The sequence below is a fragment of the Mytilus galloprovincialis genome, chromosome 6, assembly GCF_965363235.1.
Source record: "Mytilus galloprovincialis chromosome 6, xbMytGall1.hap1.1, whole genome shotgun sequence".
Lineage (NCBI taxonomy): Eukaryota > Metazoa > Mollusca > Bivalvia > Mytilida > Mytilidae > Mytilus > Mytilus galloprovincialis.
Window position 1 is genome coordinate 543,028 of NC_134843.1, and position 22,663 is coordinate 565,690.

Sequence of the window (22,663 nt, forward strand, 5' to 3'; positions counted from 1 at the left end):
AGTGTGACAGGGTTACTGTAGTTACCAGTCTTAACATTGGATTTATAAATCATTACAGTGTGACAGGGTTACTGTAGTTACCAGTCTAAACAGTGGATTTATAAATCATTACAGTGTGACTGGGTTACTGTAGTTACCAGTCTAAACAGTGGATTTATATTTGGTTGGGTGCAGTAGAACATGTTAAAACCCTTGCAACTCCTTACAACTTTTCTAGTGAGAAGATTTATCATGAGTGTAAATTTTCATCATATAACTAAAATTGCATATATATCATGATATATGGGAAATTCAATTTGTTCACAATGTATGATAAAATTAAAACAACACTTATATATTCACTTTGTTTGTAGCTACTTAATTGTTCTACCATTAAAGACATTGTAGTTATTATGGAACCTCAAGAGTAAATCCAAGATTATACAACTTCTCTCTTAATAACCCCTTAAATCAAGTATCAAGATGAATATCTACAATAAAGTCACTAATAATCTAATATAAATTGCATATTACAAGTCTATTTCAACTACTAGTCTGAAGACCAATATTTTAACAATTTAATTATGTGTCTTAACAAATACTTACTAGTCCCAATAAACATTTTACTAGTCTGGAGCATCAGACTTATGGCTTATATGGTATAATGTATGCACAGTACAATCATCAATACTAGTGGATTTTGTTTCTCATCAATAAATTTATAGTTTCATTGCAAAATTATTAAAGAAATTCTGAGGCAAACAAGATGAAAAGTAAGATTTTTATACTTTAAATGCTTAATTACATTGCTTGTAGTGAATTATAGTGATTTATGCATCAAATTAAAACTGATTTTTCATATGTTAAAAAATTAAAACTAATAAATCCTGTATTCTAAGTTCAAAGTTCATGCAGCAATAGTTGTTGTCTATAATGTATGGAAAAAGTAAAATTCACAGCCTATCTAAATATTTACATCAATTATCACTGATCCAAGAATTCAAATGTAAAAAACAGTTCAACAAGAGACCTAACAACACTTTAATTCACAAATATGTACAATGTAGAAGTGTTGTTTTTTAACGTCATTCAGGTTATTATATATACATTCTTTATTACCTGGAGATTTGTTTATTTCTTCGTCAGCCTATAGATATATTGAATCCTACTTTGTATTCAGATGTGGTCGATCCCTCTCCCAATCTATCATCATTTATCAGGACAGACAAATGGCTCAGGTCAATTTTTATGGCAGACGTAGATTTTAAGATCTAGAAAAAAATTTAATTGGCCATTAATGTATAAAAAATAGATTATAAAAACAAGACTTTTCTAATTATCATAAATACTTAATTTTTGTTGTTTTTTGTGGTACTATCCATCAAAAGTAGAAAGCAAACCAAAACAGAATGACTACATTGTTTTAATTTGCATATATATGTATAAAAACATTTATTCACTAGCTTATTTCATATTCTTGTCATAAAAACTGATCTTCACAGTATAAATTTTATATAGAATTTTATATAGAATGTTAGAAACTGAAAGTATTAAATGTCGAAGAGAAAAGGTTTGAATATGAATTTATTATGTATTCTGAAGGCAGTTGATCATGTTGATAGGAAGTGATAAATTTAAATGTTTTCAAGCAGTTCTTCTGATTTATAAGTCTTTAATTATAACAGTTTTGTCATGCAATTGGGTTTTTGTCATGTCACATATTTTATAGCTGATGATTTTTATGCCCCACCTACGATAGTAGAGGGGCATTATGTTTTCTGGTCTGTGCGTCCGTCCGTCTGTCCGTTTGTCTGTCCATCCGTCCATCCATTCGTCCCACTTCAGGTTAAAGTTTTTGGTCAAGGTAGTTTTTAATGAAGCTGAAGTCCAATCAACTTGAAACTTGGTACACATGTTCCTCATGATATGATCTTTTCAATTTTAAAGCCAATTACTTTTGACCCCAATTTCATGGTCCACTGAACATAGAAAATGAAAGTGCAAGTTTTAGGTTAAAGTTTTGGTCAAGGTAGTTTTTTATGAAGCTGAAGTCCGATCAACTTGAAACTTAGTACACATGGTTCTTATGATATGATCTTTCCAATTTTAAAGCCAAATTATACTTTTGACCCCAATTTCATGGTCCACTGAACATGGAAAATGAAAGTGCAAGTTTCAGGTTAAAGTTTTTGGTCAAGGTAGTTTTTGATGAAGCTGAAGTCCAATCAACTTGAAACTTAGTACACATGTTCCCTATTGTATGATCTTTCTACTTTTAATGCCAAATTATATTTTTTACCCAATTTCACGCTCCATTGAACATGGAAAATGATTATGCAAGTGGGGCATCCGTGTACTTTGGACACATTCTTGTTATTTATTTTTGAAGACTCTACCTTTAGTTTTTTGTTGATGCAACCTTGATTTCAGGGACAAGTTTTTATGGTAAAGTTGGATTATGCAACCTTGACTTCAGGGGTTAGTGATCTTGATATAGCTTGGATTATGTGGCTTTGATTTCGGGTTCAGTGATTATGGTATAGTTGGGATGATGTGACCTTGATTTCAGGGGTCAGTGATTATGGTATAGTTTGGATGATGTGACTTTGATTTCAGGGGTCAGTGATAATGGTATAGTTTGGATGATGTGACTTTGATTTCAGGGGTCAGTGATTATGGTATAGTTGGGATGATGTGGCCTTGATTTCAGGGGTCAGTGATTATGGTATAGTTGGGATGATGTGACCTTAATTTCAGGGGTCAGTGATTATGGTATAGTTGGGATGATCTGACCTTGATTTCAGGGTCACAGTTGTTCTAATGATAATGAAGTTGCTAAGTGACATATTTTTTTTACTATTATTCTACTTTTATCAGTGTATTAGTTAGAAAATATAAACATTCATTAGTCAGGCTCTGTGAGTGTAAACTATTCCTTAGAATTTCTTTGGAGAAATGTTTGTAGAAAGTTGTTGTATAAATAGTGTTGTTAATGACAGACTAGGAGGTTGACATTATGATTAGTAGTTTGTAGACACATGATTTCATTCCATTGGTAATTAATGATCTCAATGTTAAATTGATTTCTTAATAGGACATAAAGAGATAAACAGATTTCCTACTGATATTGGTACTGAGAGATATATATAAACTACCAGACAGTAATAACATTGTATATTGATGTGCTCAGTCTTAAAAGGAATCAAGTCCTTCATTGTTAAGTTTGGGATTGAAAGACTGAGTTTTCAAATCAATTAACTCCTTAAAAAACCTTTATTACTAATATTTCTAATAAAAAAAAAATTGCTTAATAAGTGACATTCAGATCAAAAAGTTAATGGATGTTAAGCAAGCAACAATCAATTAATCAAAAATGTGATGAATACATAAATCAGGTTCATATAAATGTATATATATACTTGTTGAGGATAAACATGCTGTAAACTAAGTAATGTTTGTAAACAAACTAATGCTGGTCAACTAACTAAATAATGTTCGCAGATAAAACTGAGAATGTGTCAAAGAGACAACAACCCGACCATAGAAAAAACAACAGCAGAAGGTCACGAATAGGTCTTCAATGTAGCAAGAAATTCCCGCACTCCCGGAGGCGTCCTTCAGCTGGCCCCTAAACAAATACATACTAGTTCAGTGATAATGAATGCCATACTAATTTCCAAATTGTACACAAGAAACTAAAATTAAAATAATACAAGACTAACAAAGGCCAGAGGCTCCTGACTTGGGACAGGCGCAAAAATGCGGCGGGGTTAAACATGTTTGTGAGATCTCAACCCTCCCCCTATACCTCTAGCCAATGTAGAAAAGTAAACGCATAACAATACGCACATTAAAATTCAGTTCAAGAGAAGTCCGAGTCTGATGTCAGAAGATGTAACCAAAGAAAATAAACAAAATGACAATAATACATAAATAACAACAGACTACTAGCAGTTAACTGACATGCCAGCTCCAGACTTCAATTAAACTGATTGAAAGATTATGATTTCATCATATGAATATCAGGTACAATCCTTCCCGTTCATACCATCATAACATATATGAGAAGAACATAACCATACTTATTTTTATAGTTATTATTTAACTTAGACATGTGAAGATGTTAAGTTGACATATTTACCACAAATAAAAAAGACAAAGTGGTCTAAAACCTGAAAACATGTCATGGGAAAGAGACAATAGAGGTCAGATGATAACAATTTTAGGGACCTAAAACAATTTGCAAAGTTGACGAGTTTTATTTTTAACAATCTTGGCTATATGTGTACCCATTAGGGTCTTGCATGGTTGGTAAAGTTTAAACATGTTTATTGTTATTTGGATGGAGAGTTGTCTCATTGGCACTCATACAAGATCTTCCTATATCTATTTGTAGTGGATTGGGAAACAAGTATTTGTGTCTTGTATCATGGAAGTATTATATTGACAATATAATACTTCCATGCTTGTATTAATCCCTTTCCACTTTGTGGGTGCAAGTACTGCCTTGTAGCAGCATTAGCCTGCTCTTTTTCGAAAAAGGGTGTCTTTTACGTGCAAGAGATTATGGCTCTCTCTTAATTTATCGTTCAAATCTAATGGGCTATCATCGTTTCTCAAGACCATACTCACAAATGGTGTCAAGGAAGAGCCCAAAATTTTGCCCTGAAATTTTCGCCACGAAACGGGGATCACCCAAAAACATTTGTGTTAGTAGTCTGATATACTAACCACTACACCACGGCATGGTCGTCTGATATACTAACCACTACACCACTGATATACTAACCACTACACCACGGCATGGTCGGTGATATACTAACCACTACACCACGGCATGGTCGGTATGCATTCTATAGCACTGTTTATATTTTATCACTTAGTAAATTCATTATTTATGTTACCTTTTAGCTATGTTTTTTCTTAAGTGAAATGAACAATCAGGAATAAATGTCTCCTTTTCCCCGTGGATATTTATGTGACAAGACATTTTTCTAGAAGAATAGCAATTAAGTAAAGAGGACATTTTCGACCAAATCAGATATCTGAGATGTGCCAGTTAATCAAAAGATTGGAAAAGCTGTATGGAAATTAATAGGAAAATGAATTTGGCATACAAAAATGTGATTTGGATAAATGCTGCAGGCAGATATTGGTATTTTCTTAGCACATGGTACCATCCCATTATTACTTGATTCCTCCATAGATTACTTTTTCTCTTCACTCCACTGAAGCAAAATAAATATTGCCTCTAATTACATGGTCTTTCAGACTATGATGCTGACGATACAAATTAACTAATTGTTCCCATATCAAAAGATAATTGTTATTGTGAAATCTATAATAGGGCTAGAAATATAATCATCAAATCTGTTAACGTGCTAATTTAGAGTTTTTCCCTTAATTATCGTTGATAGGTATTCCATAATAATCACATATTTAAGTCCAGTTTATGATTAAATTGTTTTTTTTTAGATTATTTTGAAATAAAGAAGTAATTAGCATTGTATAAAAACATTGTGTAAGAGTAACTCTCCTTGTTTATTTGTTAATGAAGGTGTTGACGATTGGCCAAAACAAAAGATAACAACTTCAGAAAATAATTGTCCTTTTCTTGCTTTATATACAATGTATACCATAAGATAATCAACATTAGATAGTGGTTTTAATTGTTTTCTGAGAGCAATCATATTTACTATGAAGATATGTTTTCTTTATAGTTTCTAAGCTGTGTTTTAGATAAACCAATTTGATATTGAGAGAATTTATCAGAATACACTTTTCTTTGATCACGCTGTGTCCTTATTGTTGTGGCTACAGAGACTACAAACCCATTACTAATTTCACTTTGTTTTTACACTTGATTTAAGTCCTGATAGTTTTTCTCTGTAGTACATATAAACGAATGTAACTTTCAGCTAATATTATTGGATTGTAATGAAATTGTACATGATGACCTTAGAATTCATAATTATCTGACAAAAGTTGGTGTAACACTGAGGTCAAGCTTATTCTTCCTAAGAATTTATCATGTCCACTCAGCTCTTAGTTCTTTCTTCCATAAGGAATTAGTGTGAAATGAAATGTCAGTCAACCACATATTTATCACAGAGATTCTTTAATTCAAATAATTTGCTATCTGACATTAGAAGTCCTCATCGATTTTTACGCACTTCAGTTGCAGAATTATTTATCATCATTGAACACTAGAAACAATGTCAAAAATAAATAATGTCTTTTTATATAAAGAAATTCAACACCCAGCAGAGAGATTTATACGATTTATTTAGTAGCCAATGTTTTTTTATTGACATTTTTTTTAAAGCTGCAAAGGCCAACAAATGGCATGAGTTTGACGTGTGTCCATCACACGAATCATCACCATACCAGGTGACTTTTTACCTGTGTCAAAAGAAAACCTTTGAAGTTAAATACTTGTTTCTGGTGAGAAAATTCACATGATTACATATCTACTTTAGAATTTAAATTCAAATTAAAATGCTTTTAAGTTTAAATTGAATTTGAGTCACAAGAATATGATTTGAAAAGATAAAAATCATCATGAATGTGTAGTTTTGATGAAAACCTTTAGAAAAATGTAAACTTAGTCATTACAAACACCATATTGATAAGTTTGATTGTTATCTGAAGTAATAAGGAGCAGTCACCTTTCTCCTAATAAAGTAATAAAGAAATCCAGCTTTTTTTCTGTACTTCAGATGGCTTATATTGAAAGTGCAAGAAACGCAAACTTCTTGACCTCTATTTAATACAGGAATATTCTCCCAGTCAGAAGACATGTCCCTGCTGCTAATCTACTATTAGGTACATAATTATACAAATAATTGAGCTTATCCCTATGAATGTTTCAGAGATGGAAGTTCTAGATATATAACGATTTATAATTATTGACTGAGTACCTGCAGTGGAATAGTAAGTTTATTGTCCCCTGAGATGCAACTATTGCCCTAGCTGCGGAACCGTAGCTCTTAGTTCCTTATGTTATTTTTTGACTATTTGCGGTAAAAAATAACATAAGGACCTAAGAGCTACGGTTCCGCAGCTACTATTGCCCTGACTTGAGGCGTACCCAAGGGAAAAAATGGTATCTGAGAGGACCATAATATTACTATTCCACTAATATCGAGTCAGTAAGTTACAGTAATAATTTTCAAAACCAAGTTTAAATCTCACAGACACCAACTCATCAAAGATACCAGGCTTCTAATATTGTCACTAAACATAACTCTACATAACACTCATGATGCTAATATTTATCTGCTAGTGTGCCAATTGTGGCCCAAATGCTTGTGAATTTAAATATTTGTGTCCATAACACCGAGGTTATAGGAAGAGGACATTAATGTTGTCTTCAGAAATGCTTTTTCTCATGTTTTGTTAATCATTTTGGCTGATTATAATTAACGAGAAGTATGTTTTCCTCATGAATGTATAGCTCATGGGAGATAACTCATGTTACTATCATTAATTAAGATTTACAGCAACATCCATTGTAACAGAGTGCCCTGCGGTATTGAACTTATAGATTTTTTGACAGAAGTGACAACAATTATTTGTTATTGATAATTACAGTGAATTAAGTGTGATTTTTTTCTCCATTTTATATTGAATTTACTGTTTTTTTACAAGGTGTTAATTGATGGCTCATGGTTTATTATTCTGAATTTACTTCATGGTGTTTTTTTATGAACAAAACAGATCCAATGCTTTAAAAATTTCGAAGTCAAAAAATATTTATTTTCCATGGTACACAACACAGGAAAATTATATGTTGATGATTGTTGCTTAACGTCCAGTGGCAAATATTTCATGCATGTTTCTGACAATTTATGTTAATGAAATATGAATGATAAAAGACCGACACTTCTATACAATTTAACAGGTTCCTTTTTTTTCTGTTATCCATGTTTTCCCAGATATTTTGTATCAAGTTTTTAATATTATACATGAATATTGACAGTATAGGTCACTTGACTACATAATATTGATATGTACAGTTCTGTCAGTAATTGTTATTTTGACCATTGAAGAAAAATATTGTTTGAAATGTGAAAAAATACTGAGCTATAGGGGGGACTCTCAATGATGTAATTGAAGGGGGATCTGAATCTATTGAGGCTTGTAATTATATAGAGGGGGTTCCAATTGGTTGAAGCTTTTTAATGTTATTGTAGAGGGGTGATCCTAAATTTGTTGGGGCTTTAGTATGTTATTTTTAAGGTTGATCTTTTTATTGAGGCTTTATGTATGTTGTTTTTTAGGAGGGATCTCAAAGTAAGTGAGAAATATGTTATTACTAACTCCAGTGTTTATTATATTAAATCATTATGCAAGCAAATATTTTGCAAACTTATTCAATGAACCCCAGATGGAATATAGTAAACATTTTGCAGATTCCTGTTGGAAAAGCAAACATAAGAGGTAGATAAAAAGTTAAATTCCATTTGCAGGTGTTGTTGTATCAGTAGGGGTGTTTAGTCTGCCATCCAGGTGTATTAACATATCTTAAACACTTTAATTAAATCCACAAGTCCTGTCACACGACCACTCTAAACATGTATTGTAGAAAAAAAATAATACATATTATCAAATTTTCAAATTTACATTGAATTCAATTGATTTCAACATAATTAGTTACAAAAATTCCTGTATTAATCCTAAAGTTTCCACTGTAATTTGAGGTATTGTAATTTTCTATCATTAAAAACACTTTAAGGAGAGTAATTGAATTGAGAAGTTTGGCATTTCACCAATAGGTTTACAAACATACATAAAGATATAATGGTGTGCACCTAAAGGTATACATACAGTAATTAATTTTTCTCTTCATTCACACTATAGGAGTTGATGGTGCTAGGAATTTTGTTGGGTTCACTGCTATAGACTTCCCATTGTGATAGGTTTATCTGATTCCAGGCTTGTACAATCATTGAATTGTCAGTATAGTAAATGGCTATTATCATGTTTATACTACCAGTAAATTCATATATGAGGAGTCCATATAAGAGTTGCCCAAGAGAGGGATGAAGTTAGATGTTGTGTAATTTAAATAAAAAATATTTGTCTCACAATTTTTTATAAATTTCAGATTTTACATTTACTAGTTATGGGGTTGAGCTTACTTTCTGAAAGCCCATCATAATAGCTAATTTACATAAAAAAAAATTATAGATTAGGTTTCTTTGTTTCTATTTGCACAAAAATGCCATTTGCATATACAATTTGTACAAGAAATAAGAGGTGATAGAATAGCAATTGATATTGTCATATACTGATACAGTGATAAGTTATGACTGTAAATGTGATTTATACTAATTACTAGAAATGGCCATTAATAATGTACACATGACACCCTTCCTTACTGTTAACAATCTGGCCATTAATAATGTACACATGACACCCTTCCTTACTGTTAACAATCTGATCATTCTAACAGAATGGTTCAATTTCATTGTAGATCTTAAAAGTGAAATACTAGCTGACAGATTAGTGAAAACAGTTGGAAAACTTTAGAATAGAGATTCTTAACAATACATTCAATATGATAATAATAAAATTGAGAATGGAAATGGGGAATGTGTCAAAGAGACAACAACCCGAAGGATACATTGCATCACTTATCTATCCAAGGTTACACCAGTGGCCAAGGTCAGGGATCAAAGATAGGCAAGAGATGCAATGTTATCCATTATCAATAATCAATAATCCATAATCCATTATCAATAATGAGTTTATGGTTCTGTGGTTAAAAGATATTTCTAATAGAAAAACATTTGTTTTGATTTGTGAGGAATGGTATCATTATCTGCAGCCAAGCTGAGTGTACTTTGTCGTAGACTAGACACTTTCTAAACAGTACTTTTTGAAACAATGTGCAACTTATAAACAACTGTATATCTTACTCATTGTAACACCTGAGAGTATATAACCCAGTAATCAGTGCCAGAGTCCATTACTGTCTACTGCAGTACTTGATTGTACCACTAGCCTAGGAGTTTGTCAATAGCACTCAGGGTTTTGGATAGCTCTTACCTCTAACAGTGATTTTTATGACTGTCTGGGGCCCTCAATAAGTCGGTAAAATCTAGGAATATCAGTTTTCATGCCCTTATCATTGATGTAGTTACATCTTATTATATTATAATAAAATGGAAAATTATATTATAATATAAATATGGAAAATTATATTACATTGGTTGCAATGAATTACATTGATTTCCCAGTTAAATAAAAACCGATAATTTCACATGTGAAATAAACGTGGTTATACAACAATAGGCGTTGTCAAGACGTTGATAACGGCGGATCAAAACAAATTGTGAATGCGTAGAAAAAAGATATAGTTCCTTACATATTTTACATTAATTTCTTTTAAAAAAAATATTTGCCATTGTAATAAAAAGAATAACTAATTAAAGAATTCAAATATTGAAAAATATTCAACTCGTGACCAAACAACACTGATAATTAACTCATGCGCTATGCGCATTCATGAATTAATGTGGTGTTCGGTCATTCGTTGAATATTTTTCTCTATTTGAATTCTTCGATTAGTTTTTCTATAAAAAATATGGAAAATTATATTATATGATAATATGGAAAATGTTGGTATAACTATATAAATGATTTCGTAACTAAACATTCATTAGTTTTCGTAAGTACACATTTTATGGAATTGAGGGAAAATTGTACATTTGTATACAACTCTTTGAACATGTAAATCTTGGTTTATGTTTACCGACAGTATCAACCTAAATTAGATTTCCACAAATAAAGTGAATAGACAGTAGATGGTTTCAGAATTAAATCATTTCGTTTCTTCTGGCATATTTTCAGTATTAAACAAAAAACAAAAAACTTCAAATCTTAACTTCGCCCCTGAAATCTAATCAAACATATAACCTTGCTAGCCCTTAGGACAAAAAGATATTAAATACTACATATTGAAACATTTTACAGTTACCAAGGTGATATTTTTCCTTGAATGGAATTTGACCCTCGATCTTGCCGTCAGGTGAAGTGATATTAAATGTTTAAAAGAGAGGAATTATATTTATGGTGTTTACAATCAAATCCAATCCTTGGTTAAACAAGAATGGATGTCTCAGAATTAAACAAAGTGGATTTATTAGTCCGTCTTTTTATTATTTAGAGAAAGTTGTCAACATTCTGTATTTTATCACTGGATAATTAAGGAAATGCATAAAAACTGTGGACCTAATCACCCTGCATTCCTAAACCATATTGTATTGACCCTTATATCTAGGACAAATGATTTCAAATATGTTAAAGAGACAACAACTGACCAAAGAGCAGAAATAAACTGAAGGCCACAAATGGGTATTCAACACTGAGAAAATCCTGCAGACAGAGGCAGGCTTCAGCTGCCTCTTAAAATTTAAAAAAAAGTGTTCTAGTTCAGCAGAATAATAATGCAAATTGAACACACTTTTAGTTGGATTTTTTTTAACTGACTGATGCTGAAGATTCCATCAAATGTTAATCGATAACTTTGGCTGCAGATTGGGACTGACAAATCACCCATCTAGTTTCCAAACATACCAGCTTTTATAGTGGCAGATCCAGAGAGGGGCGGGGTCTGGTTGTAACAACCCTCCTTTTTTTGGACAATCAATGCATTTGAATGGGGACACATGGTTTGAACCCCTACCCCCCTTTATTCTAGGTTGGGAACCCCCCTCTTGAAAATGGCTGAATCTGCCCCTGTTTTGACTTTCATATTGGTGTTTGTATTTTTCAATTTACAAATATCAATACACATGATGCACTCATCATGTAACAACAGGTATGTATTATTGTTGTTGAGGATTTGACCTTATATTCCTATTTGTAACTTATATATTACCTAATGAATTTATTGGATCCTGTGATCTGTATATACACATTTCTATTTTTCAGGATTTGATCCTAGTATTCCTGCCTTTACCAGGTATTCTGTTATAACCAACACAGATGGGGACATCAATGAGTTTAATCTACATATTGTCAATACTCAGTTGTCAGATGATGGAAGCTTTGAATGCCAGGTTTTACCCAGCGATGGCAATCCTCCACTCAGAGCTAGTGCTACCCTGACAATACTAGGTACATGTAATTATAATGCATAATAAAGGTACAGAGCTCCTGTTGTTGATTAAGATAGGCACAGAGCTTGAGCTACCCTGACAATACTAGGTACATGTAATTATAATGCATAATAAAGGTACAGAGCTTCTGTTGATTAAGATAGATACAGGACTTCAGTTACCTCTATAACCGGAGCTTGAGCTACCCTGACAATTTTAGGTAGATATGTTGATTAAGATAGGTACAGAGCTTGAGCTACCCTGACAATTTTAGGTAGATATGTTGATTAAGATAGGTACAGAGCCTGAGTGACCTCCATAATGAGAGCTTGAGCTACCCTGACAAAATTAGGTAGATATTATGTTGATGAAGATAGGTACAGAGCCTTAGTTACCTCCACTCAGAGCTTGATTGATTGATTGATTGATTGGGGTTGAAAGCCACTTTCAATACTATTGTGCTATTGTGGTGATCAGTTTTTTATTTGTGTGGAACCCAGAGTACATTGAGAAAACATCTGACCTTTGGTAGGAAAACTAACAAACTAACAATCCTAGTCAATTGAAATTAGAGTTCACTTGATCAATATGGGATTCCTATACACAACCTCAATGTTGACTGACTATTGATATAGTAGTTCAACTACTTAGACCACACAGCTACCGAGGCTTCTCTCAGAGCTTAAACTATGCTGATTATATTATTAGAAAATTAAATGGCTCATGGTCCATTGGTCCAGAGCTACAGTGTACTACCATGACAATAACAGGTGATTATTTTCTTAGTAAGGCTTTCACTATTAACAGTGAACTACATTGTAAACCTTTTGGATATATCTGAAAAAGAACAGTAAATATACTACAGTTGAGATCTAAGTTTACAGGTTTACTCCATATCCAATTAATGATAATAATTTCAGTTCCACCAGACATTGTGGAGATTGATGGTTATAGTAATGGTACAAAAGTGGATGTTAATGAATCCACACCGATACTACAGTTAACTTGTCACGCTAAGAATGCCAGACCTGGTGCTGGGATAGAATGGTATAAAAATGGACGACTTGTTACCACAAATATTGTTAATATTACTGAACCAATACAAGGTGATAAAAGGGAGAATACTAAGAGTGTTATATCAATACGAGGAGATCTCAGGAATGAGCAACAGGGAGCTGTGTACACATGTCGAGCTACACATGAAGCTATCACAATCTCAACATTACAGACCATGGTTACACTTAATATTCTTTGTAAGTCTGATTTATAAATGTAGCCGGTTAACTCAAAGTAAACATTAGATTATAACTATGGACATGGGAAAAGCAACATTACATGAAAAAATATTTATTTGGTAAATTTCTTCTGCAATAATTGGTAGACAGAGGTGAATAGTTTTGATTTAGCATTATACCACTACTTATGGCATGAAAATTCCTTAATGATATAGATCAATGTCTATGCCATGTTTTGTATAGGTTCTAATAGATAGAGCTAGTAGTAATCTGCTCATACCAGGGGCAGAAAAGCCTTGATCTAGTAATTTGTGTGTGATCTATTGATAACATTTATCCAGACACTATACTCTTAGTTCAATGCAAAAGAAAGCTTTATGTGATAATATATTGATGAAACAAAAGCAAAGGCAAAGTGCCTCAATTTCAGTTTTTCATCTGCATTTCACATTACTGTAATATATCCCCAATCCAAAATCAAATAGGGTGTATATTTTCATTTACTTTTATTTTACAGATCCCCCCGCCATCCCTATTATAACAGGGTACCAGTCTAAAAGTCCTGTAAGAGCCAAGGATACAGTTCGTATGATCTGTGAGTCTGTAGGAGGGAATCCTGCTCCACAAGTGGTTTGGTTCAAGAATGATAAGAAGCTAGACTATTCCTTTAGTATTGGTCATGGTAAATCTACAAACGAGTTGACATTTACTGCTGATCCGTTAGACAATGATGCTATTTATAGATGTGAATCATCCAATCAGGCAACACAGTTACCTCTGACAACACAAGTCACTCTTGTTGTCCATTGTAAGTATTCTTTGTATGAAGATTAGTTTTATTTGTGTTATTTTCTTCTTATTTAGTGCCATCTATCAAACTATGACCAAGGGTCCAGAAGTGGATATAGTTTTATTAGTGTTATTTTCTTCTTATTTAGTGCCATCTATCAAACTATGACCAAGGGTCCAGAAGTGGATATAGTTTTATTAGTGTTATTTTCTTCTTATTTAGTGCCATCTATCAAACTATGACCAAGGGTCCAGAAGTGGATATAGTTTTATTAGTGTTATTTTCTTCTTATTTAGTGCCATCTATCAAACTATGACCAAGGGTCCAGAAGTGGATATAGTTTTATTAGTGTTATTTTCTTCTTATTTAGTGCCATCTATCAAACTATGACCAAGGGTCCAGAAGTGGATATAGTTTTAGTAGTGTTATTTTCTTCTTATTTAGTGCCATCTATCAAACTATGACCAAGGGTCCAGAAGTGGATATAGTTTTATTAGTGTTATTTTCTTCTTATTTAGTGCCATCTATCAAACTATGACCAAGGGTCCAGAAGTGGATATAGTTTTATTAGTGTTATTTTCTTCTTATTTAGTGCCATCTATCAAACTATGACCAAGGGTCCAGAAGTGGATATAGTTTTATTAGTGTTATTTTCTTCTTATTTAGTGCCATCTATCAAACTATGACCAAGGGTCCAGAAGTGGATATAGTTTTATTAGTGTTATTTTCTTCTTATTTAGTGCCATCTATCAAACTATGACCAAGGGTCCAGAAGTGGATATAGTTTTAGTAGTGTTATTTTCTTCTTATTTAGTGCCATCTATCAAACTATGACCAAGGGTCCAGAAGTGGATATGTTTTTTTTCATACATTTGAGCTTTTCAAGGTTTTTTAACCTTCATAGTTTACCTAAGCTGACTTCAAGTGGTCAGTAGATATAAGAAGACGTGGTATGATTGCAAATGAGACAACTCTCTATTCAATAGATAGAATAAGATGTGGTATGTGTGCCAATCAGACAACTCACCACCCAAGTCACAATTTATAAAAGTAAACCATTATAGGTCAAAGTACGTTCTTAAACACAGAGCCTAGGCTCACACCTAAAAGGCCCCAAAAATGATGTGTAAAACCATTCAAACGGGAAAATCAACGGTCTAATCTGTATTAAAAAGAGAAACAAGAAACAGGCTTACATTTGACCTTTTCAGGTTTTTTCTATAGAGTTCATCTGTGTTTTTAAACTTTACATATTTACCTAAGCTGACTTTGACTGGTCAGGCTTACATTTGACCATATCAGTGTTTTTAAAACTGCAGAGTTAATTACATAAAGCTGAATTTGGTCAGAATAACAAAAATATTTTTCAACTTATGTGCAAACTGATATTTTTAATATCACTCAATGAATTATTGTATGATTTTTTTCACCTTAGAAATCTTTCGACTAAAATGATTAAAGTACTAGTCCTCCTTCAGTCCAGTGGTCAATTACCATCACTAGCATGACTGATATGAGTATAAACAACATTTGTTTATTTCAGTTCCTCCAAAGTCTGTAACCATCACAGGACAGAAGTTAGGGAAGGCAGGAGAGCAGATACAACTCAAATGTACATCCTCAAATACTAACCCTCCAACTAATCTAGCATGGCTGTCTAAAGGACTGACCGTGGCTGGAGCTAACGAACAGGTGGAAGCTTCTGACCAGGGAGGTTACATCACTACATCAACCTTAACTGTTACCCTTACAAACCAGGAGCCTACTGTTTTGTTTATGTGCCAGGCAGCTAACTACAGTACTGTTGTCAGCACCATAGAACTAAGTGTTTTGTGTAAGTATGTTTTATATAAAGTCAACAATGACTGCCACGAAATCATCTTTTGTCAGTTTTGAAATACAACATGTAGTAAGATGAGTAATATCTTACCATAGGCTTGACTGTTAACTTAAACCATTGGTCTATCTGTTATGAAATAATCGTTGACTGTTACACATAACCAAATATCAATCTGTTATAGAATTTTTCCAATGACTTCTAAGGTAAATTAGTAAATAACTTTGACCATCAAGCACAGATAAGAAACAAAGATATAGTATTGTTCATTTGTTTTGTATTGTAGACCCCCCAGGAAGACCTGCTATAGAGGGTTATAACCCCAATGACTACATCGCAGCAGGCTCTGCCAAAAGCCTGAAGTGTGTATCAAGTGGCGGAAATCCAACTGCAACCCTAAAGTGGTTCAAAGGTATGTAAAATAAAATTCACCTGCCAGCCTGCAGTGGTTCTAAGGTATGTCTATAAAATCCTCATGTCAGCCTGCAGTGGTTCATCTGCCAACCTAAAGTGGTTCATAAACATAAAATAACATCCACCTGTCACCCTGAAGTGGTTCAGAGAAATAAATAAGAAGTTGTGGTAATAGTGCTAATGAGACAATTTTCCATCCGAGTCAAAATGTATAAAAAGTTAACAATTATAGGGCAAAGTACGGCCTCAACACTGAGCCTTGCCTCACACCAAACAGCAAGCTATAAAGGGCCCAAAAATGACTAATGTAAAACAATTCAAACAGGAAAACCAACATTCTAATCTACATAAAAAACAAGAAACACTTATAAACCACACCAACAAAGGACAACTACTGAACATCAGATTCCTGACTTAGGACAGGTGCAAACAATAGACAACTTTCGAGTTCGATGCATTTCCATCAAAAACTTTGGTTTTAGTGAAGTTCATTCGTGCGTTTAGGGGCGTTGTCACTTCCATTCCAATGTTGAGCAAGTGACTGGAAAAGTATAATAAAATTGAGAATGGAAATGGGGAATGTGTCAAAGAGACAACAACCAGACCATTGAGCAGACAACAAGCTACATTGCAGGAATTATTCTGCAAATGGAATTCTCATTATTGTCTTTCAGCACTGCTATCATTAGGGAATTGTGATTAAGTACCTACAGATCAAATACTATTTCTAATTTATCCTGCACAATGAAGATCACTAAGACGCTTAATGAACGTTTATAGTGCAGGGATACAGACAATCCCCTCTATCTGGTAAATGACGTCATAAAGTTTTGCATAATTGACAAGTTTTTATACGCCCGTCTAAGACGGGACGTATTATGGTATACCGTTGCCTGTTCGTCTGTCCGTCTGTCGTCCACACTTCGGACAATCACTGAAAAACGCTTCAACCAACTTTTATGAAACTTTGTTGAATTGTGTATATTTATTGACGTAAGCTACCTTTCGATTTTTATAAATTTCAGATTGTTTGTTTCCATGTTGTGAAGTTTTATCCTTAAAAAGGAGGATTTTCCAGTTTTCGAACAATAACTCAAAAGTACTTCAAATAACTTTTATGAAACTTTGTTGAATTGTTTATATTTATTGACGTAAGCTCCCTTTTCGATTTTTATAAATTTCAGATTTTTCGTTTCCATGTTACGAAGTTTTATCCTTAAAAAAGGAGATTTTCCAGTTTTCGGACAATAACTCTAAAATGCTTCCATCAACTTTAATGAAACTTTGGTGAAGTGTTTATATCTATTAACTTATGCTCCCTTTTGAATTTTACAAATTTCAGATGTTACGTTTCCGTGTTATGAATTTTTATGCTGAAAAAAGGGGGGATTTTCCAGTTTTAGGACAATCACTCAAACACTTTCACAAAATTTTATGAAACTTTGGTGAATTGTTTATATCTGTTGACCTTTCAAAAAATTTTAGAAAATTAACAACCATAGGTCACCGTATGTCCTTCAACAATGAGCAAAGTCCATACTACAAAGTCAGCTACAAAAGACCCTGAAATGACAAATGTAAAACAATTCAAATGAGAAAACTAACAGCCTAATTAATGTACAAAAAAATTCGTTTAAAGCATAAAGACAAGCTAAAAGAGCAACGAGCGTATCATGCGCTTATAGCGCAGCTCTTTATTTTCGGTGACAGACAAAATCGAAAGTGGTCTATAACAGCAGGTTTAAACGTTTTAATGGTACCAAACCTTCACACTTATCTGAAAAAATAATGGAACATTACATAGAAAGACACACTATAAAATATCAATTGAAATGGCTTAACTCAATCAATCTATATAAAAAATGACAAACGTGTATGAACCACATCAACAAAGGACTACATTGAACAACATATTGTTTTAAAGGTATGTAGTAAAAAACAACTGTGTTTCCAATCTTTTATCATTATTATTAAAGTATTAAATAAAATCCAAATGCAGTAATGGAATAGTTTTATTTAATAAGTTTTTAAAGAGAATGGTTCTGGTTTAAAGATATGCTTGCTCTTTATTTTCCAGGTAATGAAGAATTGACCTCTGAACCTCAGGTGAATGTTGGCAATGTGGTGACATCAGATTTGATTTATGTTCCAAAACCTTCAGATAACCAAGCAGAAATTAAATGTACAGCATCAAATGAAGCTACGTCTGTTCCCTTGGAAAGAAAACTGACCATTACTGTGTATTGTAAGTCAAACACTTATCTTATGAGTTATAAAGAAAACTGACCATTACTGTGTATTGTAAGTCAAACATTTATCTTATGAGTTATAAAGAAAACTGACCATTACTGTGTATTGTAAGTCCACACTTATCTTATGAGTTATAATGAAAACTGACCATTATTGTGTATTGTTAGTCCACAATTATCTTATGAGTTATAAAGAAAACTGACCATTACTGTGTATTGTAAGTCCACACTTATCTTATGAGTTATAAAGAAAACTGACCATTGCTGTGTATTGTAAGTCCACAATTATCTTAAGAGTTATAAAGAAAACTGACAATTACTGTGTACTGTAAGTCCTGCACTTATCTTATGAGTTATAATGAAAACTGACCATTACTGTGTATTATAAGTCCAACACTTATCTTATGAGTTATAATGAAAACTGACCATTGCTGTGTATTGTAAGTCCACAATTATCTTAAGAGTTATAAAGAAAACTGACAATTACTGTGTATTGTAAGTCCACAATTATCTTAAGAGTTATAAAGAAAACTGACAATTACTGTGTACTGTAAGTCCTGCACTTATCTTATGAGTTATAATGAAAACTGACCATTACTGTGTATTATAAGTCCAACACTTATCTTATGAGTTATAATTAAAACTGACCATTACTGTGTATTATAAGTCCTGCACTTATCTTATGAGTTATAATGAAAACTGACCATTACTGTGTATTGTAAGTACAACATTTATTCAACTTACAAGATATAAGGAAAACAGACATTCTTCATACTATGGTCTCTTGTGGATCATTATCCTAATGACAATCATCATGGTTCTCCTTATTCTAATATTTATCCTTGTATCAGTGAAATAAGTGATATAATTAATAAGAAAGCTACATCACTCAGCTTAATATCTGATTCACCTTACTAATTTTCCTGTAGAAATTCAAATTCTGTAGACAATTTTTCTTTAAAAAAAATATTAAGTACGATTATTATAAAATCTAAATGTTTTAAATTATTATTGCAGTTCCACCCATGTCAGTTAATATCTCTTTTTCACCTCCTGAACCTAAATCTGGACAAGTTTTACGCCTGACATGTACCTCTGGACCAAGTAATCCTGCAGCTTCTATTATCTGGGTGAAGAGTGGTACAAGGATGAGAGGGACAAACCAGGGAAACACTCCAGCAGACCATGGTGGATATACAACAACAAATATCTTAGAGATAGCAAGTCCTTCTTATGACGATCATGGAGCTGCATTTTTCTGTGAAGCTAAAAACCTCGTTCTGGACAAAGGATGGTCGGATGCAGTCACACTCAATGTTAAATGTAAGTTTACAAAATCAAATTATGATGTTATTATTTGTAAGCCTTTCCTGCAATTCCTCTAATTTCTCACGACCATAAAAATATTTTTAGGTTTGTTTAATGGTTTGTTGTCATAGTCTGCTTTAGTTGTCTTCTGAAGACACATTTGGTTTCCGCACCATAACTTTAGTTTTAGTGAATGGATATCTATGAAATCTATCAGGAAGGTTTAATACCACAAAAGGAAGGTTGGATTGATTTTGGGGCTTATGGTACCAGCAGTTTAGGAATTGGGGGCAGAAGGGCCAAGTGAGCTTTTCCCATCACTTGGCGTCCGTCGTCCATCATCGTCGTTAACTTTTACAAAAATCTTCTTCTCTAAAACTACTTAAGCCAAATTTAACCAAACTTGGCCACAATCATCACTAGGGTATCTTATTAATAAATTGTGTCCGGTGACCCAGCCAACCAACCAAGATGGCCACCATGGCTAAAAATAGAACATAGGGGTAAAATATAGATTTTGGCTTATAACTCTGAAACCAGAGCATTTAGAGCAAATCTGACAAGGGGTATAATTGTTTGTCAGGTCAAGATCTATCCATTACAATATTTCAGATGAATCGGACAACCGGTTCTTGGGTTGCTGGCCCTGAATTGGAAATTTTAAGGAAATTTTGCCGTTTTTGGTTATTATCTTGAATATTATTATAGATAGAGATAAAATGTAATCAGCAATAATGTTCAGCAAAGTAAGATCTACAAATAAGTCAACATGTTCAAAATGGTCAGTTGACCCCTTAAGGAGTTATTGCCCTTTATAGTAATTTTTTACCAATTTTTCATAAATTTTTGTAATAGTTTACAAAAAACTTCTCCTCTGAAACTATTGGGTCAAATTTAATCAAACTTAGCCACAATCATTATTAGGGTATCTTGTTTAAAAAATGTGTGCAGTGACCCAGCCAACCAACCAAGATGGCCGCCATGGCTTAAATTAGAACATAAGGGTAAAATGTAGATTTTGGCTTATAACTCTGAAATCAAAGCATTTAGAGCAAATCTGACAAGGTTAAATTGTTTATCAAATCAATATCTATCTGTCCTGAAATTTTCAGATGAATTGGACAACTAGTTGTTGGGTTGCTGCCCCCCAATTGGTAATTTTTAAAGAAATTTTGCCATTTTTGTTTATTATCTTGAATACTATTATAGATAGAGATAAACTGTAAACAGCAATAATGTTCAGCAAAGTAAGATCTAAAAATAAGTCAACATGACTAAAATGGTCAGTTGACCTCTTAAGGAATTATTGCCCATTATAGTAAATTTTTAACAATTTTCACTAATTTGGTAAATTTTGGTAAATTTTTACAAAATATTTTCCTCTGTATCTAAAGGGCCAAGTTTATTATAGATAGAGAGAATTGTAAGTACCAAGAATGTTCAGTAAAGTAAGATCTACAAACACATCACCATCAGCAAAACACAATTTTGTCATAAATCCATCTGTGTCCTTTCCGAATTGATTTTCCTCTGAGTTCTGTATTTTTGTGATTTTACTTTTTGTTTAATATGCACATAGTCCAAGGTGAGCGACGTCCAAGGTGAGCGACACAGGCTCTTTAGAGCCTCTAGTTATAGTTTCGGGATAATAGGTTGTGTGTAGGTGTATGGATCTCTCTGACTTTGTACCATGCATGAGGTTCCATATCACAAAGGGAAGGATTTGTACTACAAGGTTCCAATACTACAAAGGGATGACTGGGATTGAGTTTGGTGGTAATTGCTCCAAAAGGGGGGAGGAGTTTCAAGAAGAAATCTTCATTTCCACAGTATTGTGTAATAGATTTTAAAAATCTTTGACCACATTTAATTTGCATTGGAAACCTTCATATACTATGTCAAAAATATGATGGCAGTCTAAATTCAGACAGTATCAAGCTTGAATATTGTGTCCAGATTTGCCCAATCTGTGCAGGGTTGGACCTCTGCGGTCATATTAGATTGTGCTCAGCGAAGAATTTTTAATATACTTTTGCTTTATATATGCAGTCAAACCATTATTTTAAACCTATATTTAATTTTACAGTTAAACCAGTTTTTAATGCCTACATTTTATTTTTACCATTAAACCAGTATTGGATAACTATCTTTTATTTTTACAGTTAAACCAGTATTTAATACTATATTTTATTTTTACAGTTAAACCAGTATTTAATACTATATTTTATTTTTACAGTTAAACCAGTATTTAATACCATATTTTATTTTTACAGTTAAACCAGTATTTAATACTATATTTTATTTTTACAGTTAAACCAGTATTTAATGCCTATGCCACCCATCACATAGAGATAGTAGAAGGACAGAGTGCGACCTTGAACATGACAGCTTTAGGAAATCCTATTGACCTTACATACAGTTTATACAAGGATGGTGTGGAGGCTTCCTCCTCCGCTGTGGACATCAGTAATGGTATACTGGAACTGTCTAGTATAGCTAAGAGTGATTCTGGGTCCTACTCACTAAAGTCAGAAAACACTCAAGGGGCAACATATCACAACTTTACTATTAATGTAACATGTAAGTAAGCTGTGGACATCAGTAATGGTATACTGGAACTGTCTAGTATAGCTAAGAGTGATTCTGGGTCCTACTCACTAAAGTCAGAAAACACTCAAGGGTCAACACATCACAACTTTACTATAAATGTAACATGTAAGTAAGCTGTGGACATCAGTAATGGT

General features: G+C 32.9%; 1 protein-coding gene across 8 annotated transcripts in view; it reads left to right on the forward strand.

Moving 5' to 3' along the window:
- The window catches only part of LOC143078649 (nephrin-like), a 91,581-nt gene that overhangs the window by 52,375 nt on the left and 16,543 nt on the right, over positions 1-22,663 (forward strand). For all 8 annotated transcript variants that reach the window (XM_076253504.1, XM_076253503.1, XM_076253506.1 and 5 more), the window contains 8 exons: positions 11,920-12,105; positions 13,007-13,339; positions 13,839-14,129; positions 15,655-15,945; positions 16,235-16,360; positions 18,440-18,607; positions 19,629-19,934; positions 22,230-22,499. In XM_076253504.1, coding sequence (XP_076109619.1) covers positions 11,920-12,105; positions 13,007-13,339; positions 13,839-14,129; positions 15,655-15,945; positions 16,235-16,360; positions 18,440-18,607; positions 19,629-19,934; positions 22,230-22,499 — 1,971 coding nt within the window. The remainder of the gene's footprint in view (positions 1-11,919; positions 12,106-13,006; positions 13,340-13,838; positions 14,130-15,654; positions 15,946-16,234; positions 16,361-18,439; positions 18,608-19,628; positions 19,935-22,229; positions 22,500-22,663) is intronic.